Below are 23,860 nucleotides of genomic sequence, written 5' to 3' on the forward strand. Positions count from 1 at the left end.
TACTAAGCCATTTTGTTAAAACCCGTTTTGTCTAGTTAAAACTAGTTTTAACTCAAATTCATTTTTGGCTAGCAGTAAATTCTAGTTTTAACAATGACATCCAGTAAAAACTAGTTTCAACTAGTTAAAATGCATTTTCACTAAAAATGGGTTTTTACTGTAACATATATAGTCTCAGCTACCTGTTCTGCGGCTCTTGAAGTAATTTCAGAGCTCAAAGGATATATTACAAAAAATTCAACTGCTAAGTTTTCGACATCTAAACATACAGATTACATTCTGGACTGTATCAACCGTGTTATCAATATATATGAACAAAGCTCTACACTCAAACTGTTACATGAAATCTCAAGTAAAATTGACAAAATGTGCGACAACTCTGTAAAAAATGACAGTATACTAGTTAAGCAGGACGAGGTCCTTGAACGTTTAACTGCTCTTGATGCAAATAAAAATGTCATTACTAATAATACACCTAAACTGTACAGCACGGCTCTCATGTCCGAAAGTTATGTTTCTATTAAACAGAAGAAAGCGCCTACAACGAGTAATGTTCTCTTGATTTACGATGCCAGCGATGACAAAAGCAGCGATAACGTATGTAAACTTGTAAAGGATCGTGTTAATCCTTCAAAGATTAAAATTGGAGTGGATAGAGTTCGTCGAATTGGCAATGGGGGAATCGCTGTAGAACTGGAGAAAAACGAGGACATTGATATTCTTGATACGTATATCAAAGAACATATACCAGAGGTTAACACTAAACTTCCTAAAAAGAAGAGACCTCATCTGATGATTTTTTCCATCCCTAAACATGCTACTAAGGAAGAATTACTTAGCAATTTGTACCATCAAAACGAGTCATTACACTCCTTGTATTCTGAGGAGGTCTTTACTAACGAATTTCGTCTTAAGTTTACCACTTCGAAAAGACAAGGAGATTTTCAAAACTGGGTTGTTGAGGTATCCCCATCAATGCGTAGACTTATATTGCATTTAGGGAAATTAAATATTGGCTGGTCATGCTGCAGGGCTGTAGACTTTTGTCCAGTCCTGCAGTGTTTTAAATGCTGTCGATATGGACACAGCACTAGAGATTGCTTTGAAAACAACATCATCTGTAGTCACTGCGCCGGGAATCATGCATATAAAGACTGTCCCAACTTTGAAGAGTTACCAACATGTATTAACTGTTGGCACAATCGCTTCGAGGACCTTAGGCATAATGCTAGAGATTCAGCATGTAAAGTTTTTCAACGTGTTAAAACAAGTCTGATAAGTCGGACTGATTATGGGACAGAATTATAGACACAGTATAAATGTATTGCAAGTTAATTTACACAGGAGCATTGCCGCCAGCTCTCTTTTAGCCAGTGAAATCCATAAATATGATTTAATCTTGGTTCAAGAACCATACTGTATTCGTGATCAGCCTGCCTCTATTCCTGCCTATTGTTCTATAATTAAAGGTTCTACTGATACTCCGTGGGCTGTGATTATTGCTCCACATAGTAATATTCCTATACTTCATCTGACATCTTTCTGCACTGAATATATGGTGTGCATCGAAATATTCATTGGTGATATTAGATACATTATAATTAATATTTATTGTCCCAAGCCTCAGAATATTAATATCATTCTTTCAGATCTCCAAAACATAGTGGAATCTTACCCATCTTGCAATTTTATTATTGCTGGAGACATTAATTCTCATTCACCAGCTTGGGGTGGGGATATGCTTGACGATAGGGGCAAGGCTTTTGAGGAGTTCCTGGCTCTGAATAACATGCTTCTCATTAATGATCCATGCTCTCCTCCTACTTTTAATAATGAACGGCATTTTTCTTGGGTCGATGTTACCACATGCTCCAGTTCTTGCTTTACATTTATTACCGATTGGCAAGTATTAGAAAAGCACAACTTTTCTGATCATGCATATATTGTTTTCAAGATCTGTAATAGAGCTTTTTGTCCACCCCTTGCTTGCAGGGCACGGTTTAATCCCTCACGTGCAAAATGGTCTGAAATTTTTGATTATCTTTCATCTAAGATTATTTTTTCGGATTGTGATGTAAGAGAGGAGGCTAGACTTGCTATAGATCAAGTTATTGGGCATATCAACTTAGCATGTAATACTTTTATCCCCAAGACCATTCCCAAGCGTAGACTAGTTCCCTGGTGGAATGAAGAGTTATCTGCACTACGCAGAACTAATACTCATTTACGCCGTAAATACAAACGCTGTCGCAATCCTTCTGTCAGACAAAGGTGTCGTTCTGAATACTTGCAACATCAACGTATTTACAAAGATCGGATTATAAACATCAAATTGCAATCTTGGAAAGACTACTGCTCTCGTGCCTCAGAGAACCCTTGGGGCTATCTAACAAAAATGTGTACTGGTAAATTAAAAAAGAGTACTATTCTTACGACAATTTGCGCTGGAAATTATAACACTACAAACTTAGAAGATACCGTAGAGACCTTACTTGACAAGTTTTGTGTGGATGACACTGAAGATGAAGATTCTATATGGCATAAACGTTTGCGAGATGCTAGGTCACTTCCATTCTCTTCCTCTAAGATTGATCCCTTTTTTACACATAATGAGATAGACTCAGCCTTCAGAGAGTTAAAAACAGGCAAAGCACCTGGTACTGATGGTTTGACTGTCGATATAGCAAAAATGTTATGGAAAATTATTCCGACACAGCTGTTTCAACTTTATAATATGTGCTTGCGCCACGGTGTCTTTCCAGAGCTATGGAAAATGGCACAAATTGTCCCTATACCTAAATCGTCCTCTTCTCAAGATCTGAGGCCTATATCTCTCTTGCCTATCATGGGAAAAGTTTTGGAAAAGTTAATGACTAATCGCCTCACATGGCATCTAGAATCCTCAAGCAAACTCAACAACTTTCAATACGGTTTCAGACATCAGAAATCTACAACTAACGCTATTGAAACGGTGGTACAAAAAATCCAGAGCCTATTAGAAAATAACACCTATGTTCTTGGACTGAGCTTGGATATAAGTAAGGCTTTCGACTCAGCATGGTGGCCTTTGGTCCTTCATCAGCTTAGGACCTTTGATTGCCCAAGTAACATTTACCAACTCTTTAATGATTATCTTGATAATAGAATTGTAACCTTTACTGTTGGTCACCTTTCTTTTCACCGTAATGTCTTGAGAGGATGCCCCCAAGGCTCAGTTTGCGGGCCTTTACTATGGATTGTACTTTTTGATCGATTTCTTTGTCAGGACTTCGGACAAGACGCTCTGATCGCCTATGCGGATGACGCTTTTGTTCTCTTTGGAGGAAAGTCCCGTGCTGACTTGGAAACTAAAGGGAATCTTGCATTGCAAAGAATACACAATTGGGGGATAATGAATAAACTTTGTTTCAATGCCGAAAAAAGCAAGGCTATTGTGTTTAGCAAACCAAGAAAAAGGAATCTTTATGCACGTGTTCCGACTCTTCGGATGGATGGCAGACATATAAAGGTGGTGAAAGAACTTAAATACCTGGGGATAATTCTAGACCATAAGTTGTCTTGGAGTAATCATATTGATTATATCACCAGACATACTGGATACATCATGCATGCTTTTGCCAAGGTGGCTAGGACGACCTGGGGCCTTAGCTACAAGGCTATGGAAACAATTTATGACAGCATTTTTCTACCTGTTCTAACTTACGGATGCGGTACCTGGGGCTCTGCTGTTGAAAAAGTACACCCAAAAAGAAAGTTGATTTCTGCACAACGTAGAGCTCTGCTGTTGATTACCAAGGCATTTAGAACATCTTCCAACGCAAGCTTGCAAGTACTTGCTCGCAAACCGCCAGTCGACAAATACATAAACTATTTACATAAAATCTGGTCGATTAAATGTGGTAATTTTTCTGCTTCAGTGTCAGACCTCTTCGATGGGGAGTCTTGGGAGGAAAACATTCCATATAAATATGCCATAAGTCCTTATACTAACTTTAGATTTAATGAGGTTTCTTCTACTGACTGTGTCATCACTATTTATACCGATGGTTCGAAGTGTGACAGTCATGTTGGGGCAAGTTTTGTAATGTACCGCAATGAGACTGAAATCTTTTGCAACTTATTTAGACTCGGTTCACTCTGTAATATTTTTCAAGCGGAACTTTATGCAATTTTGCAAGCAATTAAGTGGTGTGAAAGGGTAGCCAATAATACTAAAATTGCGGTTATTACTGATTCACTCTCATCTCTCTCTGCGATTAGGAGAAAGTCTGCTCATCCTTTAGTATTCAATATACAACAACTATTAGTGGATACAGATAACGAATATTACTTTCAATGGACTCATTCTCACTGTAACAACTGGGGCAATGATCGGGCAGATGAACTTGCCAAGATGGCTGCCGAGGATCAGAATATAATTATCAGTTATAACAAGGTCTCCACAAAAGTGCTGAAAGCCGTTCTATGGAATCAAATGATCGAGGATTGGCAAAGAGATTGGAATTTAAATACATCAATAACTAGACAATTCTTTCCTGACATCAAAAAATTTTTGCACAACACCTGGATCGCTGTTACTCACCACTCTGTACAATTTTATACCGGACATGGTCGTTTCAATTCTTATCTTACTCGTTTCACATCACACACTAATAACCTCTGTCCCGTTTGTAACGTTATTGATGGTAGTTTACATTATATTTTTGAGTGTCCTATGACTGAATGTGAAAGACACTATTTACGTGCTCTTCTAATCTACAAAAACCGTTCTTGGCCCTGTGAAATACAAGACCTAACTATGGATAAGGACACTCATGATTTACTTTACCAACTATTTGAAAAATATTTTATAGTCACACCTATCTCCTGAGTCTTACTCATTGGAAAGTTTTACCTTCCTAATTGTCTATTTCTTTGTTGTATTATTTGATTCATCATTCGTTGAATTGGCCACAGTCCCAACTATTCACAGGACTTGTGGTGTCGGACATGATTCTGTTGGTCAAACCGTGGACTTTGTGTTTGGCTGAAAATACTTGTCTGTTCTGGACACACGTACTTCTGAGAATATTAAACCTGAACCACTTTCATTGATTGTGATATCATATGTGTATAATATACTTAGAATGGAATTTGTGCAATGTAATCGCCTCAACATGACCGTTGGACTTCGGTGTTGATGCGATTCCTCGTGGCGCTAGACGTGACTTCCTCAACTACACTTGACCTACCGTCATCATATGTGACATCCTCTGTGTGTATGGACTTCATTACTTTACTTCGGAGGTATTTTGCATGCAATGTTTTCGCCTTATTTCAACTGCTGGATTTTAGCAGCTTAAGAAGAGATTCTCTTTTCTATCCTCAGAACTTTACTGTGGTTAGAGTGACATTACTACTGATACGGTTTGCTCATTCTGTAAACACTTCGTTTTCTTAATCATCTAATTTAGGTACCTCTTTGATTTATCGTCTTAGTGTTTGCAAGACTTCAGTGGTATAGAGGAAATGTCTTCTTTTCCTGGTGATATTGCTGCTGATAAAATGACTCTATTGTGGTCAAAGTGACCTCACAATACAGATATAGACTGCATATTCAACAGTATAGAAGAAATGTACTCGTTTTCCTGGACAGTACACCTGCAATTGACTGTAGTATTAGACTATATTTTGTTACCTTATATACTAAGGATATGTAGTGTAAATAACTGTTAACACTTTTGTATATAGCATATCTCTTATGAAAAATATTGTATTTGTTAATATTAATCTATATATTATGTTTGTAGCTATTCCTATATCTTACGTATTTAAAATTATCATTGTATTTTATGTACAGAAATTATGTTATCTGTAATACCTTACAGTTTGTGATATACTAGTGGTGGAATGTTCAATCTGGGCAAACTCACATTGTAGGGGTTTTTACTGTATCTTACGCGAAATGTTTCAAATTTATGGGTTCATGCCGTAACCTTTTTCCCGGTTGTTATACGTATCTGAATTTCGTATTGTTACCAGATGTTACCAATTGTCACCAACGGTTAATAACTTTGTCTCTTCTTATTTATCCGCAAATCATCTGATTTAGAAATTGTTCTCACTTATTGATGTATCTAATTTATGTAAACCTACATTGTCGGGCTTTATTGTATTGTACGCTAAATATTCTATTCCTACAGATTTTATTGCAGCTTCTCTAAACTGCTATATATTTTAATATTGTAATTGTTAATACGTCTTGTCTATTAATAGCATCGTTACCCCTCTTATTACTGTAAGAAAATCTGTTACGTGATCTAACATTCTATTTTGTACATATTGTATATCCTTGTTCCTTGTATGTAACCCTGATAATGCTTTGCGAAATCAGGGCATATAACTCTGTTATGTTAATTAAATCTAATGAATGAATGTAACATATATATATAACTAGTTAAGTAATGCTATATCAGCGTGTAGTTGGAACGAAGCTGCTCACACCTTTATTTTCTAGATTATGAGGGAAAAAAGAAACAAAGAATCATTCGTTCTCAACAATATATTTGATTTCTATTGAATCATTTAAAGGTACAAATATAAGGTTAGAATAAGCCATTAATTAATTGCTATGCAACGTCTCATGAAATTCTGTCTATCACTATAGGCCTTGGACTTACAGATTGACTCGTAGCGATCTTTATTGTAACTCTAAAAATACTGAGTCAGTTATTTTTTTCACTCTACTCAATGTAACATAGGTAAGACCGATAGCTGTCTCTTTTTCCCTATATCTATTTTGACTTTTGGAAGAGTTAATCCCTGTGATTTATGTATAGTCATTGAGTATGCTAAGGTAAGGGGAAACTGTCTACGAGATCGCAATATACTGCCATCGTTCGAAGAGCGTGTTATGGGGATTATTGGAAACAGATTACCATAGATGAAAGGTCCCTGATAGCTATCGAATTCCACTAAAATAAACAGAGGAAGAGCTGGAGGGCGAGCATTAGGAGCATATATAATGTAGCGTATAGTTCCTAGTGAACCATTGACGAGACCTCCTTGCACCCATAAGTTGACTCTCAGCATGATTCTGGCATTAACTGAGAGATTCAAATACTTGGAGAGACCAAGAGCTGAGTCATCTTTGGACGAAGGCAGGGGCAATATCTGGAGTGTTTTCAGATGCTATATAAGCAAGAGGGCATCCAGTTGACTGCAAGTAGTCTTCGTTGCTTTGTTTAACTTGCTCGTTTGTTGGATATAGCTCTACTGCCGTTTGGAACTGATCAAGTTCATCTCTGGATAAATAGGCTCGATTTCTTGTCGTCAGAATGTTCAGATCTGTATCAGAGAAATCACCCGAAGCTAGATGTTGTAAGACATCTGTGAAGGAACTATCTGCGCTATTTTGTCTATGAGAATTACTAAGTTCAATGAACTTCTCAAAAGAATCAAATGCAAATGTAATGTAATGTCCCAACAGGGTCCCTACCTTGTTGGGACATTACATTGTAAAAAACACTCGAGTAGAGAGGAGTATCTTTAACAGGAGGAAGCTGACGAAAATCACCAAACAAATAGATAAAGAATCCACCAAACGGCTCATCTTTCTCGGGGTTTATCTCCCTCAATCTTCTCTCGATCATGTAAAGCATTCTTGCACCAATCATTGACATTTCATCGATGATGATTAATTTGAGCGACTTCATCTCAATCTGGAATCTCTGTGCAGCTTCTCCATTTAGAGATCGAAATTTCGTACTAACGATAGGAAGACGAAGGAGAGAATGGATCGTAAAGCCATGAATATTGATCGCTGCTGCTCCACGTTTTAAAAAGAAAACTTTTTTAAACTTATTATTCTATAAAGATTCTTTATATTTGTTGTGTATCTAGTTAGCGATAACATTTACCTTTTCAAAATTACCGTTTTAATGCTTGTCATATTTTCCGACCACTAGATGACGCTTCTACACGTGCGTGCAGGAAGCGACTAACACTTGACTTCATGCATTCCTTGTCAACATTATAACTCTAGAATGAGTTGTCCGATCTTGATGAAATTTTCTAGGACGACTCATCATCACGTGAACTGATTAAAATTTCAACTCTCAAAAATGATCTATTTTTGTAGAACTGGAGATAAGGTCAAAACGAAGATCGCATTTTCTTTTCAGTATGGATTATTTTTGAGAGTTGAAATTTTAATCAGTTCATCCTTGAGTGATGATGAGTCGTCACAGAAAATTTCATCAAGATCGGACAACTCCTTCTAGAGTTATAATGTTGACAAGGAATGCATGAAGTCGAGTATTAGTTGTCACTTCGTTCCGACATATATATATATATACACTTTAACTTAACAATTGATTTTACTTTGTATGTAATTTAAGGTATATTGTCTGTAGCATTAAATATATTGCCACATAGCATTAAATAGTAAAACAAAAGAATTATATAAAAAGATTACTGTTTTTTTTCAACACTGGAAAAGCAAATGCAAATGAAATAATGCAAGATACTAACAGTAGACAAAATAATCTTTTCAAGATGTAAGTCTGATAACTTAAAAAAATTAAAACATGTTTATTAAGAAGAAATAATAAACAAACATGAATTAAAATAAAACATGAATAATTACAAATACCATATATTTCTTCGCCAGATAAGATGAGGTATAAATTTTCGTCGAAGTTTTATAGTTTTAGCATATATCTGTCCTATAAGATGACTCCCAAATTATCAATGGCCAAGAATTTAGTTTAGATCAGCGATCATCATCTGGATAATAATACTGTATAGTGTATATGGAATTGTCCTATTTGTAATTTTTCGAATGAACAAATTTTATTTTCTTGCATCTGGCAGCACTGCCTTGCAATTTTTGCAAACATTCACACTGATTTGGGCATTCGGGTAATGACCTTGACTATTCACAAAAACATCCTATGGGCTATTCTATTTTGTGGACATACCCTACTCTCTACTAGTAAATAATTATGGTTTGTCCGTTTTTTTTTATAATGGTTTTAATTTATATAAATTTCAATCTAATTTTGTTTTTGTATCTGTACTATAAAACAACCCCAGATTTTGGGGGCCTGTTTTTATGATTCAACTATTGTCTTATATATGGTATATAACAACAAATACATTAAAATTTAAGAGAAAAATTAATATAGTTTTAGTTAAATCTTTTAGTATAATGAAGTACTGTATATTCCTGTTACAGTTTACAAATACAGGTAACCCTCGTATAACACGGGAGTTACGTTCCAAAAAATTGCCGTGTTATGCGAATCCGTGTTATACGAAACAAAGAACTAGTGCGAAAAGGGGGGTTAGGTTCCAAAAATTAAAAAACATGCTGTTAAATCCTTCTTTAAATCGCATTTATTATTCACAAGTCGAAAGGCCGGATGCAGGCAGTCATTGGGGCATACAAAATTACAAATAAAAATAATAATATACTGAATATTATACTGTAAAAATATAAAATAAATATAAAATAATTTATATTGTTATTTTAAATTAATTTAAATAGTAGCCAGGGGCCCCTAGTGGCCATTTTTGGGATACAGTGATAGAATCCGGTTTTTCAGCTTTATATAGTAGATTTTTTTCATGGGTAAAATACTTATTTATTATTTAAGTAACTACTTTACCAGAGGATTATTCATCCTATATGATGATCTCAGCATGAGCATCATCAACTGGTAACAGTTTTTATTGCATTTCATGTTGTACTGTACGAGTGTTTTAGCTAATTCCCAAACCGTGTTAGAGTGAGTAAAGTGCCGTGTTATACGGGTGTTACCTGTATACTTTTATTGAACTATAAATTTAGAATTTATTATTAATTTGAAAATTAATTTTTCAAATTAAATTATAAATTTAAAATATTTTAATGAATATGATCATATTAAAATATAAAAATTTTGATTATAGATAAAATGTAATTGAATTTTTAAAGTGAGAGTCAATAAATTTAGTTCTGAATATGAAGCACGAGCAGACTATAAGATCTAAATTTCAAAGCACAAAAAAAATTTATTTCTAATGTGGCAATATGCCATATTAATATATATATTAGATATAAGTTTAGTTTTAAGTTTTGTTTCTTCTTTGTACTTCCTTTTTGTTTTCTTGAATTTTCTATTAACATTCCTTCCTGTGGGTGGGGTAACCCTTTCCACGAAACTGCGTTAACAATGGGAAGTGAAGTCCCTGAGGCTACTAGAACAATAAGAAGGTTCATTCTTGGGTCAGACTCTCGGTGCAGGTAGACGTGCGAAAGTTACGCTTCTACTTGTTGTCTAGAAGGACAAAGGGTGATGAAGTTGTCCTACAGAAAGAGAAAGGACCCTGCTAACGTAAAGAGAGAGAGAGAGACAATGTCCCTTGTTTAAGGAGAATCTTCGAAGAGATCCGAAAAATATTGGTGAGAAATGATTTAGAGTGGTTCCCCACCAGAAGAGCATCAATACCAAACAGAGAACCCGGGTATTCCTTATAACCTCCTCTATCATACTAAAACTTGTTGTTATTCTTTCCTTTCCTTTTTAGTTTATAATTTAGTGTAAGTTAGTCATAAGATTACAAGTCCATCTTTTCTTATTTGTCGCGAGTGCATTATTTGTTCTGTGTTTGCTCGATTCCTCGCCCCAGTTTGGGATATTGTATAACATTAAGAGTTAGAATCCAAAAGAATCCTGTATATTGCTAATCATGTAAAAAAAAAATAATTGTTGTTATTTTTTTTTTTGTGTACTGCCTCTCGTGGACTATTGTACACTTGTGTGACTATCACACTAAAGTAATAATAGTTTGCATTAATTTTAATAAAATTTATTATAATTAAATTCTTTAAGATTAAAATTATAATTGTGTTGAAGTTAATATAAATATTTTAATGAATTTTTTTTATAGGATGCCAGAGTTTTTGGTTTTGAACAGAGAATTCCAGGAAATAAAGGAAAACGTACCTATTTAGTTACACACCCAAAACATTTATGGCAAATTCATAAGTAAGAAAGACAATATTTCACTTTGTTTTCGTGATATAATAGACAACTTGCATGTGATGTACTAAAGACCTGGATGTATGTGTTGTGCATATGCATTTTGCCTGGTGCCATATTTGTAACATTTCTGTTTTGTTTTAAGCTTTTAACTTCACCTGATACATGACAGAGTAACCAAACTTTAAATGAGAAAAGCATAAATTTTGGTTTACCTAATGAGCAGATATGGTGTAAATAAATTTTAACACAAAATAAAACAAATTCAACAATTACAAAAAAAAAAAAAAGTTACCACACAGCACTTAGTTTTATTGACCATTGCATAGCATCACTTCTATCATAAAACATACATTTTTAGTCAATATAATGATACAACAACCAAGTATTATAGTTTGTTTTATTGTACTTAAACTTCTCTTGCTAGGAAAAATATGTTGTGAAGAACTCTCTACCAAACTCTTTGGATTAACCCATCCACTTGCTAAACTTCAGTTTTAAGTGATTTGTATGCTTTTGTGTAGTTGAGTTAAAAATTGGATTATTAAGACAAGGTGTTGCCATATTCTCTCTTCAGTCAAGAACAATGATCATCTAAAAACGAATTTGAGTCATCTTTGTATGGATCAACTCCACTATACATTAAAATTTTATTTCTATTCTAATTGGTGTCTTGACTAGTAAGAGGAGTTAAATAACCTAGTAAAAAATCCAGCAAAGAGTTGTGTAACTTTCCTGGCTGTTATGAGATCTTAATTAAATGTAAATTTTACACTATTAAACATAAATTTGTGTATGGCACTGTTATTTATGAGATTTTGTTATAAAAAACTTAAATGTATCTCAATAACTGGATTTTGTATAAATATATCACTTGTAAAACCAACACCAGCATATAACAAGAAAAAAGAAAAATCACGAACGTTTTTGTAATATTCACTTTGTTCGTAAATTTGAGCCGTTTGTTTGATATTGTATATATCTGAGGATGTCTATTTCACATAGGACAAAAACGTTCGTAAATTTGTCTTTTTTCTTGTTATATGCTGGTGTTAGTTTTACGAGTGATATATTTATAAAAAACTTATATTTTTAGTTGTTATAAAATGGAAAAAGGCTCAATTTTGAGGATAGAGATGAATTTTATAAAAAATTATAAATATTGATAATGAATAAAATCTTCATCTAGTCCGACCCTACTCCAGATATGCTCCACGATCCCCTCGACCTTTAATTATCAAAATTTAATAGCATCAATCTCCCTAATATACAAACACACACACACAGAGAGAGAGAGAGAACATACATACAGAAAAACCTCAAAAATTTTTTTCATTTCTCGATGTTTCAAAGTCCCTGAGTCCAAAAATGTAAAAATGTTCCCATAGTTTCTCTATTATATATAACAGAGCTGGGAAAGTAAAATGCATGTTTTGCTATCTTCTGCACACGATAAATGTTCAGATGCAAACTAAACTATATACATTTCCACAAACAGCACAGCACAAATATGGTGCAGGAGATGGAACAATGATGATTTGTTCACATGAGATGACGTTCATGCAAGTTCTCTATATATTTTAGCATAAGTGATATTCTTAGGCTGTGAAACTTTTCTCAGGACTAGTTTTTCTATCTAAATCAAGTAGCTGTTAAAAAATAATCACATTTTACAATACCCATTAAATAATTGATTCACAGTTTTATTTTGTAAAAGAATATGTGCTAAGAATTGAAATCAGATATAACTAATGAATTATTAAAATTAAAGTATAATTTTTACATGATAAGGTTAAGTGGACGTTAAGGGGTTAATTAATTACAATTTGTCACTAAAGTTAAACACCATTTTGTAGTAAATTTAATGATTAATTAATTTAGAGAAATCTAGAAGAAAAATTCTGACATGGAGTGGTACCAAATCATAACTACAGTATTATAAGTCAGGCAGATGACATTACCAATTATGCCATCTAAACACTCCAAGCAAGAAATTTGTCAATTTTTCCAACACATGATTCATTTTATTCATCCTATTTTTATTACTCTTTCTACCTTCAAAATTTCCTGAGTTTTTTAATACCACCCTTCCATCATGCAAAGAAGTGCCAGCATCAGTTTATCAGTGTTTGATGTAAAAATGATTAGCGTATAATCTAAAAATGGAACTGTGAAAATCTCATTTGACAAGTTTAAGGAAACAAAAGAAATTCTATGAAATGATGACTGATGATGGAAATTTTAAACTGATATTTATGGGAAGTATGCAATCCATTGTACTCTTGCTTAGTAGAAGTTATGGAGAATAGGAAAAATAAGAAAATTCTTATCCATTGTTTGTGTACTGTTAAATGTATCACTGTTGCAAGTTATGTGTTCGCAGATAGTGAGCAGGATACCTTACAAATAAGTTTAAAAAATCATACACGACTATGTTGGTCCGTTCCAAAGTTTTACCAGACCAAAAGTGGCGGGCTCGATTGAGGCGCCACATCATGGCCGTTTATTTTTTTATAAGAGAAAATAATACAAAGGTTATATAATACAAATCATTGCTACACACATAGGTAATGACAGGAAAGAAATTTAACACTACTCCTCAATGATTTGTCCCATTTTTGCTTACAGTCATCGAGTCCAAGTTGTCTAGCACATTTAACGTGTTTTCCAGTACACACTGGTTTTGTTAAAATGTCTGCTACCATTTCCTTGGTAGGGCAGTACATAATACATACATTCCCATTCTTCACTTCATTTCTTACAAAATGATATTTGACATCAATATGCTTCGTACGTTGACTCACACTATCATTCTCTGCCACTTTCATACAACTTTGGTTATCCTCGTACATAGTTACTTTCTTATCGACAGCTTCCCCAAGGTCCAGAAACACTCGCTTCAGCCAAGCAGCCTCCTGAGCGGCTTCACAAAGTGCAACGTACTCAGCTTCAGTCGAGGACAGTGTCACATTACTTTGCTTTTTACTGTACAGTCCCGACCAAAATGATTGACTATCAGTCGATCAATTGCGCAGCTGTGGAAATTGATCACTTGTTACACCAGGACATTCTATCTCTTAGCAAAGGCGTTTCAGGTGGACTGATCCGATTTGAGCCGTAATAGGGGTGAGGAAATCGAGCCGGAGGGACTTAAGCGTGCAGTCAAGCGCTCTGCAGGTTGACAAGACTAATCGCTCATCGCTTGCCTAAAACTGCGTGTGTAGCATCGGCCTTTTTTCTTTTAAAATTGTAAATTTGCCGCCACTGATCATCAGAAATATGATTTTATCCGTTATCTTTATACTTTTCTTTCTGTATAATGTTTTATTTACGTTTATTTTCCTGTAATTTGAGACGATACAGCTTTAAAATAAACAGATCAGGTCTCACTTGCCAATAGATTATCTCAACTTTCACCGATTGTCGTCGGTTCCTTTGTAATCGGAGAGTAATAGGATCCTGTGTCAATTTTCACTGTTAAGTGTTAATTGTTTTTGCAGTAATCTGAGTAGAGGGGAGAAGTTACTTAATAAACCGCCAAGTGTTTTATTACTGTTTAAACAACTGCTCCCCAGTTGTTATTTTTAGTAATTGGAGAGGGGTAGATCGTGTTTCAAGGTCAGTGAAAGTTTATTACTTTCGCAACAGGATGTCATCTGAGCTGCCACCCACTCCCCGCTTAAATGACAACAACGTGCTAAGTGTTTTATTATTATATAAACAAAAACTCCTCTCCCTGTCAGAAGTGGGTCAAATGTCAAGGTTACTATTTAATAGTATTGAACAGAATGTTGTCCTTGATATTTAACTATCATTTTGTCAGAACTTTTTATTTTGAATACTTTTCTTATAATTTATTTCTGCTTCGGTTATAAAATTGTTTTTATCTCTTCTTTGTCATTATATATATATATATTTTATAAATTGACAAAGAAGAGATATGCAAACATTTTTGCAAACATAAACTCTGTATAATCAATAAATATTTTATAAAACAACAAAATGTGCACTGCAATTTTAATTCGTAACTTTATACAAGTGTATTATAAAACGCGCGGATTTAAAACATGATAAAAACAATTTTATAACCGAAGCGGAAATAAATTATAAGAAAAGTATTCAAAATAAAAAGTTCTGACAAAATGATAGTTAAATATCAAGGACAACATTCTGTTCAATACTATTAAATAGTAACCTTGACATTTGACCCACTTCTGACAGGGAGAGGAGTTTTTGTTTATATAATAATAAAACACTTAGCACGTTGTTGTCATTTAAGCGGGGAGTGGGTGGCAGCTCAGATGACATCCTGTTGCGAAAGTAATAAACTTTCACTGACCTTGAAACACGATCTACCCCTCTCCAATTACTAAAAATAACAACTGGGGAGCAGTTGTTTAAACAGTAATAAAACACTTGGCGGTTTATTAAGTAACTTCTCCCCTCTACTCAGATTACTGCAAAAACAATTAACACTTAACAGTGAAAATTGACACAGGATCCTATTACTCTCCGATTACAAAGGAACCGACGACAATCGGTGAAAGTTGAGATAATCTATTGGCAAGTGAGACCTGATCTGTTTATTTTAAAGCTGTATCGTCTCAAATTACAGGAAAATAAACGTAAATAAAACATTATACAGAAAGAAAAGTATAAAGATAACGGATAAAATCATATTTCTGATGATCAGTGGCGGCAAATTTACAATTTTAAAAGAAAAAAGGCCGATGCTACACACGCAGTTTTAGGCAAGCGATGAGCGATTAGTCTTGTCAACCTGCAGAGCGCTTGACTGCACGCTTAAGTCCCTCCGGCTCGATTTCCTCACCCCTATTACGGCTCAAATCGGATCAGTCCACCTGAAACGCCTTTGCTAAGAGATAGAATGTCCTGGTGTAACAAGTGATCAATTTCCACAGCTGCGCAATCGATCGACTGATAGTCAATCATTTTGGTCGGGACTGTACCAGGATACAGGACTGTCTTGATATTTAAAGACATACCCTGTATGCGACTTTCGATCTGTGTTATCACCTGCCCAGTCTGAGTCGATGAAACATTCTAGTGTGGTTCTAGTGTTGCTCTTCTCACCCAATTTCAGTTTCCAATCAGCTGTTCCCTTCAGATATCGAAACACCCTTTTCACCTCATTCCAGTCAACTGCTCTTGGTTCCTTAGTACACTGGGCGAGGATGGAAACTGCTGCCAATATATCTGGGTGTGTGTTAGTTGCAAGGTACAGTAAACTACCTATACCCTTGAGGTACAGTTTGTTACTTTCCATCCTTGGTCCCCTCTCTTTAATTTTGAAATATCCAGGATCAAGGGGAATCTTGCTGGTTTTTGCACCTTGGAGTCCAAATTCTACTAGTTTGTCAGTTATAAAATGTTTTTGATTTAGATGGAATATTCCATCACCATCTCGATCAAATTTGATTCCGAGGTAATGATCGATATTTCCGAGGTTTTTCATGTGGAAATATTTGTTAGTTTCCACTTCAAGCCAATCTAACGCTTCTTTGGAGGTTGATGCTGCAATTACATCATCAACATGTGCAATGATGTACATTGTTGCATAGCATCTTTTTCCGGTGTACAGACGGGTCATTTATGCTCTGCGCAAAACCGCATTCAGTCAGTACTTCATGCAATTTTCTGTTCCACTCAGTAGCTCCCTGTTTCAATCCATAAAGGTTTTTCACAAGCTTGCAAACTTTGCTCGGTTCCTCTGTGTGATAGCCTTTAGGTTGCTGCATGTACACTGTACGGTGAAGGTCGCCATTCAAGAAAGCTGTCTCAATGTCATAGTGATTCACATGCATTTTACGTTTAGCTGCTAAAGTGAGCAAGATCCTAAGGGTTGTTGGCTTTGCCACTGGAGCAAATACCTGGTCATAATCCTCCCCTTATTTTTGACTGAAGCCTTGTGCCACCAGACGGGCTTTGTATCTTGTCGGTACCATGTGGATCACGTTTAATTTTATATATCCATTTGCTTCTAACAACATTTGCTTCTGGTGGTGGATTGGCCAACAACCATGTTCCATTTTTCTTGAGTGCACAAATTTCCGCATCCATTGCCTTTATCCACTCATTTGCATCTTTTCCGTTGACGGCTTCATCGTAGGTTTTCGGTTCAGAAACAACCGTACTTGGCATTGCTTCAATCAATCTGTCTGGGTGACAACCTTTGTTGTTTCTCGTAGAGCGACGGAGTGGCAGATTGTCCTCAGATTGCTTGTTAAAAATGGCTCTTTCATTTAGGTTAACTTCTACTTCGCTTTTGCTGTCATCTTTCTTCACTGTGGTAATGTGGGAGGGATGAATTGTTGGCCGAGCCCATGTTGTCGTGTGGATCTCCTTCTATGAAGACAACGTCATGACTTATCTTAATTTTCTTGGTTACGATATCCAGCAATCGATATGCCTTGCTGCCACTTTCATATCCCACAAATCTTGTTTCAGTTGCCTTTACATCCAGTTTCTTTCTTACTCTAAAAGGAACTCTTGTGTAAGCAATACATCCAAAACGGCGGAAGTACTCAATATTTGGCTTCTTACCTTGCCATTTCTCATATGGTGTGATTGGGTCCTTTTTTGATGGTAATCTGTTCTGGATATGATTTACCGTCATTAATGCCTCACCCCAGTAGCATTTTCCTAATTCTGCATCATGCAGCATTGTTCTTACCATCTTACAAAGAGAGCGATTTTTCCGTTCTGCCTTGCCATTCTGTTGGGGGCAATCTGGTGCTATGGTCTGAACTTTAATACCATGTTCTTTGAAAAATTTACACAGGTCTTCATTCATGTACTCAGTTCCTCTATCAGATCGGAACTTTTTCACCTTGCATCCCATTTGTGTTTCAACATAATTTACATATTCCTTTATTTTTACATTAGCCTCAGACTTGTGCTTCAACAGATAAACTTTGGTATAACCAGTATAATCATCTATAATCATTATGTAATATCTATTTCCACCAGGGGTTCTCACTTGCATGGGTCCACACAAGTCACTGTGCAAGAGCTCAAGCTTTGTACTACTTCTATTCATCGATTCTTTTGGAAATGGTCTCTGCGGCGTTTTATTTTTCATGCAACTTTCGCATCCCACAGTGCACCCGCACTCATTAATTTTCACACCCTCGACACTTTTGGGGGCCTTATAACGCATTACAGATGGATCACGGTGGCCACACCTCAAGTGCCACAGATGTACACACTGTTTCTTGGGCATGGATAATACTTGTAAGGCATTGTGTTGGCTCAACACAAATAGTGATCCCCGAAGCTCAGCCTTTGCATGTCTTGCCATCTTGTTTTATGTAGCACTGCATTGTTTTGCTGTCAAAATACACATCATAACCTCTTTGCATCATTTTTAAGACCGACAATAAATTCCCATTTAATTGTGGTACATATAATACATTATCTAATTTTAACTTGCCATTTGAACTATCTTCATCACAAATTAGTTCACCATGTCCAACTCCGCTTGCAGGCACTTCTCTTCCATCAGCCACACGAACAATTTCACGGTTGTTGTTGTTCAATTTTCTGAAGAAGTTCCTGTTGTTTGTCATGTCAGCTTTTGCCTCTGAATCAACATACCAATCCCTTGTAGTCTTCACAGCAAGACATTGTTTCATACCTAATGGCATATTTTGTGCGCTCACACATGCAGAGTGGCATTCGTATGTTTCATCATTGTCCAACGGATCATACTCTTCCTGGACTTCAGTTAATTTTACTTTGTATTCTTTCTTTTTCTTTCCTCTGCCCAATTCAGGACAATCCCTTTTCAAATGGGGACCCCCACAATAATAACATCCGGTTTTCTGTTTACGGACCATTGTTTTCAAAGCCGTGGCTTCATCCGTATGCATGGTATGTCCAATCGATCCTCTTGATTGCTTCTCATACTCTTCCATGATCTTAATCTTTACGAATCCAAGAGTGAGGTCCGTATCTGCTCTTGCCTCAAGAGCAGTCGTTAATATATTATAGTTATCAGGCAAACTTCCCAACATAAGAATTCCCATGAGTCTGTCACTCATTTGTTCTCCCGAAGCGGTTAACTCATCTACTAAATCCTCTATACTATTTAAATTTCTTTCCATATACTGCCCCTTTTCATACTTTAAGTGAAATAATTTCTTATACAGACTTACTTTTTGTGTAAGTGTTGATCTTCGATGATGTTTTTCTAATGATTTCCACATTTCCTTTGAAGTTTTTGCCTTTTTGATGAGCTGTAATTGCGAATCTTCTACCATGAGTCCGATTTTACTTCTTGCTTTTCCATCTTTTAGTTTCCATTCATTCGTCTGTGGCTTAGGTGGTGGATTGCATACAACATCCCGTAAGTCACTGTCAATAAGTAGCAGCTCCATTTTAAACCTCCAAGCCGGATAATTATTCCTGTTCAACTTCGTGATAACCGTTTTCACACTGTCGGCCATCTTGTCTTCGTTCTTGTACATGTACGCTAAATAAACCCGTTACGTAAAATAAAACTCTGTCTCACTATTCACTCAGTAAATACCTGTGTCTGGGCCCATAACCTGTTAAATGTATCACTGTTGCAAGTTATGTGTTCGCAGATAGTGAGCAGGATACCTTACAAATAAGTTTAAAAAATCATACACGACTACGTTGGTCCGTTCCAAAGTTTTACCAGACCAAAAGTGGCGGGCTCAATTGAGGCGTCACGTCATGGCCGTTTATTTTTTATAAGAAAACAATAATACAAATCATTGCTACACACATAGGTAATGACAGGAAAGAAATTTAACATGTACAATGAATAGTAAAGATAAAAATACATAATAGTCTTATTATTATGTCAGGACCAGCTATTTTGTCCACTAAGCACAGATGTCTGCTAAACCCCAGTGTATAATCCAGGTATAAGCCAGGTATAAATGACAATATTATCAAGTTAATTGTATTATTTATTGAAGTGAAATTCTTTATGTAAATATATTAAATAAGTTTTTATTTTATCTTAAGACAACAATTCCTTTAGTTTCCAGCAAAGTAATAAATTAGGAATAACTAAAAATAAATAAATAAATAAAGAATCTTTTGTTTCAAATATATTTCTTGGCATTCTATTTTCTTAATCTATTACAATATAATTTTATGTTGCACATTAAAAACAATATTGTATTTATAACTATGTCTCTGATAAAAGAATTTAAAGTGATCAGAAATTAATAATAATATATACTTTTGTATTTATGTTGATTATATATTTTTATTTTAAAGAATGATTTAATTTAAATTAATCTCTGACATAAAAATAACTTATTATAATTACATTACTATTAATCTGATAAATGTTATTACATTGTAATATAGAAAGAGACCAGTAGAAGAAAGATGTACGTATGAAGTAATTGTAAAAGGTAATATTACAAATAATAATTTTTATTTAATCTAAATTTAACATCATAATATCTTAATTTAACATCATAATATAAAATAAAAATGATTAGATATTGAATATCATTAGAACTAAAATCTATACATGTAGAAAATAATATGCAAGTCAAGAAGATTCTGCAGCAATTCTTTCAAAGATATCATTGACAAAACTATTCATTATAGACATAGCTTTGCTAGAAATTCCAGTATCAGGATAAACTTGCTTTAAAACTTTGTAGATATAAATACTGAAACTTTCCTTCTCCTCTTCTTCTTATCTCCATATTCTTCTATTCTTTCCTGGTTTTCTTACCACCTGTACCAAGTTATAGCTTTATCACTTGGTACAGGTGGCATTTTAACTTACTAATCATATGATTAGTAAATAATAACAACAACAAGAAAAACGATAAGGCCATTTTTGGAACAAGACTGTCTTGGAGACTCACTACTAAGTGGGATCATTTCACGCTCATGGCAGATCTCGATCTCATTCTCATTCTCCAATCTTCTTTGGTATCTCTGGTTTTGAGCGCAGTTGTTCAAACTTTGCCGGCCTCGGCCACAGCCACGACCATGAGGTCATCCACAATACATTTTTGGTGAAATTAACCTATCCAATGTCAAAATTTCTCTCAATTGCATATTGCCCTGGGTTAAATTTTTGTCCATGCCTAATGAAAATTTCCTGTTTTTTGAAAAAATAATCGTGGCTATCATATCGTCTGAAGTTATTTTTTTATTTTCCACAAACTATATATAGTAATAAATGTAAAAAGAAAACAAAAATTATATTTTGGAAGTTAGTTTTAATATAAAATTTTTATAACGACTAATTCCATATAGTTTCAAAAATGTTCCAATGCTGAAACGAGATATCTCAGATCAACCAGTCAAGGTCAGTACGTGGTGACCAGAGATATGTTGGGACAGGTAAATAGGTTGTTTCAAAGATTCATTTGTCAAAATTTGATTTCACAACATTTGCATTTCCAACTTCCCAACACATGCACAAATCTCACACTAGTGCCTGTTTGTGGAAAGAGTGTCGCCATTTGTATTTTATTTTGACTGTTCTCGGTCCCCTGACTACCTATAAGTCTGTTTTTTTTTTTTTATGCGTGCTTGATTTGGGCACCTAATACTCTGTGCCAAATGTCAACTCCTGACATGGCTTTACACTTTAGAGGTATGAAGGAGTACATAACAGCACTACGATTTTATAAACAAGGTATAGTCTTGTCAATAATAATAATAATAATAGTTTGAGATTTTATTTTCACTCATAATGTCAAATTTTAAAACATTTACTGAAAATATGATGCCATTAATTATAAATGAAAATAAGACATTAATTTTAATTAGATTAATTTGTAAAGGAAAGTTTTTGAATGAATTAATTATACTATGATTGTATGAGATTATAGATTGACATATTAGAATTTTTAATTAATTTTCAGATTCTCCATGTAAATTATATTTTGATTTAGAATTCAATAAAACAATTAATCCTGGAAAAAATGGATCAGAAATGATCAATATTTTTATTGAGGTATATAATAAATTTTTTTAAAAGTTACTTATTCTTAAGTAATTATATATGATTAATGTCAAATAAAAAGTTTTATTGAAATTATTTTTATTTTTCAGTATGTCTGCAAGAGTCTGAAAGAAAAATATAATATATATTGTGATAAATCAAATGTTTTATGGTTGGATGCCAGGTATTTAATTCTTAATAGTTAATTATGAAGTTATAAGTTATATAGTTCATAGAACAGCAGAACCTTGATTATCCAAAAAATTGATTAACCAAAATTGACTTTACAGAATACTAATTCCATAAATTATAAAGTTGTTGTATTAACAATTGTTGGCAATCTTCTGTAGATCCACTATTGAGCTATCTTGATGTCAATACTAGGGTTAGGTTTGATTTATTACAGTACAAGGATGAAAGCATTAATGAGTCATGGGCTTTTAACGCATTAAAAACAAAGAGAAACTTGTTTAAAATAATGCAAAATAAGTGACCTCTTTAAAAAAAACTGTAAAAAATCATATTTATTTCTTTAGAATTAAGCACAAAATCACTATAGAGAACTTCTCACACAGGAATACTTTTTTGACAGAAAAAATACTTTTTTTTTAATCTATTTTTCACAAAAGGAAATGCATTTTGGGCCATTTGCCCCTTATCAGTCCTTAATGTATAAGAATGGTAAAATACATCAAAAACTACAGATTATTCTGTAGTTTTACCATTCTTATACAGAATTTTATTAGTGCTAAACCAATCATATAGCACTAATAAAATTAGTTTGTTCCATTTCAGTGACATTAAATGGAACTTCATTTCTTGTTTATTTTCTACCATGCGTTTGATTTCTGTTGTTTTCATTTTCACTATCAACTCAGACACTTGCAATTACTTCCATGTCAGCCATGTTTATTCTTTTACAGGTAACTTAACATGGCTATTTCATTGGTCATTTAAGATTAGACCAGTATTGCATCAGTTCTGAACATTTCTGAACTAATAAAAATACATAAGAGACTGAAATAGATAGATGACCAGCATGACTGTTTTGCTAGCAGGAAAAGTATGATGTACAGGGGTAAGACACTACTAATTTGAGGTGGAGAGTATATATTTTAAATTAAATAAATTAAAAGTATGATTAGAAATTGCAGCGTGGCATTGTGACGATGTCACAATAAATAATTGCTCATTTTTATTATTGTTTATTGTAAATATAGGTAAAACTTATATCAAACTGAAAAATTGTTCTATTTACAAAAATATATATGACATTACATTTATGCTCAATTTACTGTTGATAACTTTTTTGCAAATGTTGTTTTTCATTTATATTCCATAACACTTTCTCTAATAAGGAACCAGCAACAGTCTCCCATCATTCCAGGATCTCACCTGCATTGATATTATTGTTCCATTTTTAGGATAGCTTGGTGGAATCTCTCCTCTTGCTCATCACTGATGGCACCAAGATTTTTTGGAAAAAAATTTAAATGCAAATGTAAAAAGTGTAGTTTAAGGGACATTCTACAACTCATTTTATTGTAATTTTCAAGTAATTCTCCTACAAAATTTACGTAGTTTTCTGTTTTTCTGTTGCCCAAAAACTATTATATCTCCTTTAACTGTGCATCCTGAAGTAATTTTCTGATTTGAGGTCCAACAAATATTCCATCTTTAAAAACTAAGCTTAATGTCACTTTCTTTTGAAAAAAAATCTATTTAAGGTATTTGAAAGTGCTCTTTCAGTAGCCAGTGCTTTGACTAAGGTATTTTTAATCCAAATTTTACATGCAGTGGAGGTAACAAGACCTTTTGGGATCAACTACAGGTGTATTCTTTACGTTAGCTTGACCTGTAACAAATTCATCTTTCTGAA

The 23,860-nt window shown here is 34.2% G+C and overlaps 1 protein-coding gene across 1 annotated transcript in view; it reads left to right on the forward strand.

The window, feature by feature from the left end:
• The window catches only part of LOC136978767 (DNA-directed primase/polymerase protein-like), a 40,696-nt gene that overhangs the window by 8,490 nt on the left and 8,346 nt on the right, over positions 1–23,860 (forward strand). Inside the window, exons 4-7 of the mRNA XM_067274591.1 lie at positions 10,915–11,012; positions 20,376–20,422; positions 21,902–21,993; positions 22,092–22,165. Of these exons, the coding sequence (XP_067130692.1) occupies positions 10,915–11,012; positions 20,376–20,422; positions 21,902–21,993; positions 22,092–22,165 (311 nt within the window). The remainder of the gene's footprint in view (positions 1–10,914; positions 11,013–20,375; positions 20,423–21,901; positions 21,994–22,091; positions 22,166–23,860) is intronic.

This window comes from Centruroides vittatus, unplaced genomic scaffold, assembly GCF_030686945.1.
Source record: "Centruroides vittatus isolate TY-2023 unplaced genomic scaffold, ASM3068694v2 contig_549, whole genome shotgun sequence".
Taxonomy (NCBI): Eukaryota; Metazoa; Arthropoda; class Arachnida; order Scorpiones; family Buthidae; genus Centruroides; species Centruroides vittatus.